This window comes from Arachis ipaensis, chromosome B03 (assembly GCF_000816755.2).
Source record: "Arachis ipaensis cultivar K30076 chromosome B03, Araip1.1, whole genome shotgun sequence".
Lineage (NCBI taxonomy): Eukaryota > Viridiplantae > Streptophyta > Magnoliopsida > Fabales > Fabaceae > Arachis > Arachis ipaensis.
This window is the reverse complement of record NC_029787.2, coordinates 129,641,434-129,647,915: the sequence shown is the minus strand read 5'-3', so window position 1 is coordinate 129,647,915 and position 6,482 is coordinate 129,641,434. Positions and strand designations below refer to the sequence as shown.

General features: G+C 39.6%; 1 protein-coding gene across 2 annotated transcripts; it reads right to left on the bottom strand.

Moving 5' to 3' along the window:
* Positions 2,504-4,806, bottom strand: LOC107631687 (homeobox-leucine zipper protein ATHB-6). 2 transcript variants are annotated; one of them, XM_021119825.1, is made up of 3 exons: positions 4,187-4,806; positions 3,516-3,889; positions 2,504-3,434 (listed from the first exon to the last, which is right to left on the bottom strand). In XM_021119825.1, exons 1-3 carry the CDS (start codon positions 4,254-4,256, stop codon positions 2,856-2,858), a joined length of 1,023 nt encoding a protein of 340 aa, XP_020975484.1. In that variant the 5' UTR covers positions 4,257-4,806; the 3' UTR covers positions 2,504-2,855. The 2 variants fall into 2 exon arrangements, with proteins under 2 accessions (XP_020975484.1, XP_016190695.1); XM_016335209.2 differs by having other exon boundaries at positions 3,516-3,892; positions 4,187-4,799.

The following is a 6,482-nucleotide window of genomic DNA, read 5'->3' as shown; positions in this document are numbered from 1 at the left end:
ACAATTAAAAATAACTAAAATACCAATGTATTAATACAATTAAAAGTTTCCTATCTTATAACGGAGGTTTTCGTTTTCACTTTTCAGCGTGTATGTAGCGTGTGAGCAGCTCATGGAATCTTCTTTCACATACTTGATGTGTTCAAAGCAGGTGACGAAGGATGTTTATTCCTCGCATTCATGATTTCATGGGGGGTTTCAACTTTCTAGTGATTGGGTGGGGCACATGGAAAGGTTAAAGATAAAAAGGAAAATAAAATGTACATATTGTTTCGGACATTTATCAGCTTATATGTTTTCAATTTACCGGTACATGGTTAAATAGGACATGAAAGTTTACTTTATATACAACAAAAACAATTACTTTTACTCATAATTATTTAAAACTTCGATAAAATTATTTTTAGAAATATAAAATTAATATTAGCTCATAAAAAATAATATTTTTTTTGACAAAAATACACGAATCTTAAATTTTAATTAATTTCATTAAAAATAATTTAAAATACTTATTCTATCATTGTCATTCCCACTATCACCTTCTTTGCACCCTTTTCTCTTCTCATCAATTCAGAGTTTACGATCTCCATCGTCAAAATCATTATTTTCAACCTTTCATCATCATTCTACATCCCCAATTTTAACTTTTCCTTACTAACTTCGCCACCACCTCCTCTTTTACCTCCAACTTCACCACCGCTGCTTCAGAAAAGTATCTGCAGAGCTGCAACCGCCTCCTCCGCCGCTCCTCCACCGCAGCTACTGAAGCATTCATTGTCTTTTTCTTCTTCTTGGGGGCAACTGGTGGGTGGTCCGCCTCGATCCGCAGCGGTGCTGGAACGGAGCTCCATGGTATAGGTTTGTTGAACTTTGTGTCGTCCATGTACCCACCAACACTACACCCAATTATACCCATCTTTTTAGGATTGAAAACCTTTTCTTTCATTTGGTGTTGAATTTCTTAATTGCTTCCTCTAATCAATTAGAGCAGTGAATCTTAATTATTTATGACTGAAAAATAATAGAATTTCTAACCACATTTTTGTTCAACTAGTTGTCAATTACAAATCTGAAAATTATTGAGGGGTTAATTGATTAATTTGTGTTAATCAAATAATCACTAATTGGAGGTGAAGGAGGAGGAGATGGTGAAATTAGTGAGGAAAAATTGAAATTGAGGATGGAGAAGAATGAGGAGTTTTGGTGGCGGGTGAGTGGCGGTGCAGTGGTGGATGAGAGTGGCGGTGGTGCCTTGGGGAGAATTTCATACAAAAATAATGATAAATTTTTATTTTATTTTAACTATTTTTCTTATAAAAAAAGAGCAAAAACATATAATCAGTTAATTTTTTTATTGGTGAAAATTCGAGTACATTCATTTTATATAAAATTGATAATTAATTGAACCTAAATTTTCACCAATCTTGTTTCTCATGGTTTTGTATACATGTTGGTCAGTGCGGAAAGATTGAGAAACACCAACTAACACTGTGGCATCCCGGAGCTGGATGTGGTGTTGCAAATTGCAATACGTGGATTTTTTTTCGTTATTTTGTCCGTGCAATTGTGGTGCTGCAATGTTAGGACTAGCGCATTGTGACGGCATTTTTCTCAGAAAAATAAATTTGGACTCGTAGTTTTAAAATATCAGAAGTGCAATTCTTAAATTTTGAATATACAGCAACACAGGAAAAATTGAGTAATACTGTTGCAACACTAGTTTTGGTGTCGTTGCGCCACAATGCTGAGAATGAAAAAAAAATATTTAATTAATCTTGGCGAAATAAAAATTGGCACCTTAATACATTGGATTAGCATGTAAGTAAAAGTACTTAGCTCAATGATTCACTGACTAAGATTTTTAAATAGAAATGTGATTAAAATTACATTGTATTAAAATAAGGGGTTATTATTAGGTCCATTTATCGCTCATACGACTAGGTGAAACTAAATTCGTTTTTTGAGGCAGCGCAGTTTAAGTGGCATTTACTTTCAATTGGTCAAGTGTACATTTGTGAAGACTGTAGGCTATAGCCTGTAGCCACCATTCTCTCTTTCCAATACTTGGTTCTCAGATCAAGGGTATAGATAAAAAATGTTCTTGAAGTTAATTAAGAGCGGCGGTGTTTTAAGCTACCCAAACCACACATTCTATTTTTAACTAATTTTGCATGTGTTGGTAGGAGATATGTCTGTGGAAAACTAATGCTATAGGTTGAAGAAATTAAAATTCCTAAATAACTTATCTTTTATGCCCAAGTCTGTTATTTTTTGAAGGATGAGAATTTGTCTGTGGCCTTACAGGGACTTGTATGCCAAAAAAGTTCAGCCGCAAATAGAGAGTATTTTCATAGTGTTTATTGATTAAAATGGCAATAATCTACCCTTTTTTATACATCCTGTGTCATTGACTAGCAGTCTCCCTTTGATCACCAAAGTGAACCTAAGAGGAAGCTAGTATGAAAGTTGAAAACAAATTAAAGGGAAAAAAGGTTAGGGCGAACAAGTTATTTAAATATAGATAGCAGTAAAGGAAATAAAGGAGGAAGGGAGGGGATGCAATTAAGGGGCTATTTTAGTTTTAGGACAGCAATTTTTGTAGCCATGTTCCAAAAATTTTTACAGCATGATTTCATTACGACATTACGACCTAATCATTATTCCATTCATAAATTAATTACCCCCTTTTCTACCTCCCTAGCTTTCCCGCACGGCTGAGACAGTGAGACTCATTCCTCATTATTACCATATTACCCTTCTCTCTCATTCGTGCCGCCACCATCTTCCACCATTTTCATCTTTTTCTTTATACATACATCATCTTACATCTCTTATTTCTCTCAGTTCCTTCCCCTTCAACTCCACTCTTCCGAACAGTACCACTGAAGGGTTGGTGCTTGTTCATCGGAGAAGAAATTGCACGTCTCATCTGCACTGAAGAAGTTGTGCTCCTCCATCTTCACGTACTGTGTGGCCTGGTACGCCTTCTGGAACTGAAAGCAGCTCATGGATGATGGCGACTCGTCATGCTGAGACATCAAAAGGTTCGAACTTTGCAGAACCCCACCACCACACGAAGATATCGCCGCGTTGTTCATGGGGCTACAGCTGCTGTTGTTATTCTCTTCGTTCAAGATCGCGCTTGAATCGCTATCTGAAGAACCGTCTTTCAAGTCCCCACAAGGGAACAGCGATATCGATGCTGCTCCTCCCACACCATCACCGCCCTCACCGTCGCCCTTGCTGTTGTTGTTGAAGCAATCGTAGCTCAGGTCCTTGTTGGAGTCCGATCCAGCAATGGCGGCAGCGGTTTCAAGATCGCAAGGGTTCTCCTCCGAGTCTTGCAGCGTTGTTATCATCTCCACTTGTTCCTTCTTCACCGAAGCATCGCTTTCGGTGCGTTCGTCTTGCATCCTTGATTTCAATCCCTTAATCTGCATCAAGGTTAAGTGTGATTATTATATGCTACTATTGGTGATAAATAATGTTTGGCCATAATCGAAGTTGGTGGGTACCTCTTTATGCAAGGCTTGGTTGTCTTGTTGGAGTTTTTCGAAGTTGAGTTTAAGAGCTTCGTAATTGGCTTTGAGAACGCCGTAGTCTCTTTCTAACTGCTTGGTTTTCCACCTGGCTCTGCGGTTTTGGAACCAAACGGCAACTTGTCTTGGCTGCAACCCCAGTTCTTGTGCCAGCTTCACCTTTCTGTCCGGTTCCAGCTTGTTCTCAACTTCGAAGTTCTTCTCCAAAGCCTTCACTTGTTCCACGCTTAAGCGCCGTTTCTTCTCGCCGTGGTGCCCCGATTCTTCGATGCAACCGTCTTCGTCCAGTCCGTCCAACATCGATTGGAACTCCCTTCCGTACACCTGCTGTTTGTTCCTTGGACTGTGTTCTTCTATATCAATGCAAATCCGAGACAGCATGGTTAGTGTAACAGTACTTGTGTTTTCAAACAAACATCACTATTGGTACGCAACACCCCAAAAAGGAAAACAAAGCACGATTGAACCTTGTGATTTGGAATGCAATACCCAAGGAAAACAAAAAGGAACAAGACCGAATCAAACACATCTCAACTTATAGTAAAACACTTTGAATGCTTTTGACAAGATAAAAGCACAAGCACACGATAGGCTATGGATCTGTCTGAATTACAAAAGTAGATAACAAAAAAAATTTAATAATTAACCTGTTGTTGATGATGGACAAATTGTCATGAGAGCGCCCAAAGAATCATCGGAGCTGCTAAGTCTCTTCATGATGAGTTGTGTACTTAGGAAAAGCACGGATCTTTAGAATTAGACCGATCAAGGTGTTTCTTTCTTTTAAGATTATGATGATGGGTGATCCCTTTTATTTTCTTTTTGCAGTCAAATGTATGTATATTAAGATGGCAGAGAAGATGAGATTATAGAGGAGAAAAGGGGATCTTTATGTTATATTTACTTAAAGGGTGCCATTGAAGAGGAATTGTAGTGTCTCAAAGAGAGCCACAAGTGTAAGAAGCAGCTACTATACGAGAAGCTATCTCCATAAACACCAAAGTAGTTGTCCTTCTTTCTTGCCACTTCTACTTCTCCCTCTTCATCACCCATCAACCCCACATACACACAAGCACAAGTAATTTAATTCATACAGAAACACGAGTGAGGAATGATCTTAAATTCAGAGTGCACCCTGGTCTCTCTCTACCATCATTACAACAATCAAATTTTGATGGGCTAGAAAGGAACACAAGATAGAAGATTACAGAGAAGAAGTGAGGAAGAGAAGGAGAGAGAGAGAGGGGTGAACAAGTTCAGAGCCCGGGTGAGTTGTGAGTTTCAGTGTCTTTAAATAAAGCAAACCATAGGGATGGGTTAAAGTCTGACTACTGGGGTTAGGTGCCTCATACTCGGGTTCGCTCCTCTCTGAATATGAAAATGAAATGAAAACTCAAATTCAATGCAAATGCAACTTTACTGCTATACACGGTTGCCGGTTGCTCCTCCTATTTTTATTTTCGTGTACAACTGTACATAGTGACACTTGGATTTAGGATCGGCGCGCCTTTCCTTTTAGCTCTCTTTAAGCCGACTAACCAACATTTCTCTTTCCTCACACTCTCCGTTCAGGCCGGTGCACTCATACTTTTTTTTTTAAAAAAATGAGGGAGGGATTAAATTGAAATTAGAGTAAAAATAACCAGCTATAACTAATAGATAGAGATATAGCTCAATAAACACTGGAATCACTATCGCCTTCGGCTTAAACACGGCTACGCTTCACTCTATCGCTAGTGAAAGAAGATAGCAATTTCTTGTCACTTTCAGTCTAACCCGAATTTACTTAGTTAGTCGGAACTTGCTTCTTAGCGTGTAGTGGATCCACCAGGCTAGCTTTCCTGTAGTAGAGTGCGGGGAGAGTGACCATCAGGGCTTTGAATAGTTTATGAGGATCTTGAAATATACAGTGCCCTAAGATCCCAATCCTCAAGCGAATGGCTTATACTCAACTTCAATTCATTCAGTTAGGGCCCCTTGGTGTATTAAACCACCAAATAATGATAGCTGGGTTTGTAGGAAACTTTTTCAGGTAAAAGAGTTGGCTATAAGATATATTATACTAAAAGTTGGCAATAAAATTAATACATCTCATCTCTCTGGTATGACTTTTGGCTGCCTATGGGTTCTATAGTGGAAAGTTATGTATGGTGAGCAGATCATGGGGGAGTCTTTTGTTCCCCAAAATAAATGTAAAAGTTACAAACATACTTTTTTTTTAATTCCGGATGGTCCCTCCCTACAGTTGCAAATCAAGATCCGCAAGAAATTGGGGAGTGTATCAGAGCCATAAGGCCCTTGAACAGTGAGCAATAAGATAGAGTTATATGGATGCCTGATCACTCAGTTTTCCATAAAAAACACCTGGAGGTTAATCAGAGCTACTATGCCTTGGTTGAATTAAAACCGGAGATCTTTTTGAGAAGGAACTCAGTCGTGGACTGATTCCGACCCTTTACCAGAAGAAAACGGAGGAGCGGTATGGTTTCTATTAGAAAGGCTATTTCTTGAGTATCCAGAATAGTCTGTAGCGAAAAGCCTTCCTCATAGCAAGGCAGGAGCTAGAAGCAACTCGCCAGACTCGAACTGGCACGGCTCGCATCAAGCCTATTCTTCCATCAATAGAGTTTCTTTTGTTACGCAGTTCGAAAGCCTAAGCCTTTTGACATCTGTGGGCCCGCCGGCTAAACGAAAAGAGTCCTCTTTCTGGACTCTCCCTAGACCTCTGTCTGGCCTAGGGGACATCTTTAAGCTCTAGAGCTCCTGTCTCCTCACTAAAAGCGTAACTGGCACCAATCTCCCTTTCATCTTAGGGGCGACTCTATACCTTCCCGGCGCATCATTACATGCCCTCATTAACCTTCTGTAAGGCAAGATTCCTAATGGTGGGAGAGCCCTCTAAACCCACTTTCCCCCTCCCCCCGCTTAGCGGGGGGCCTCGCA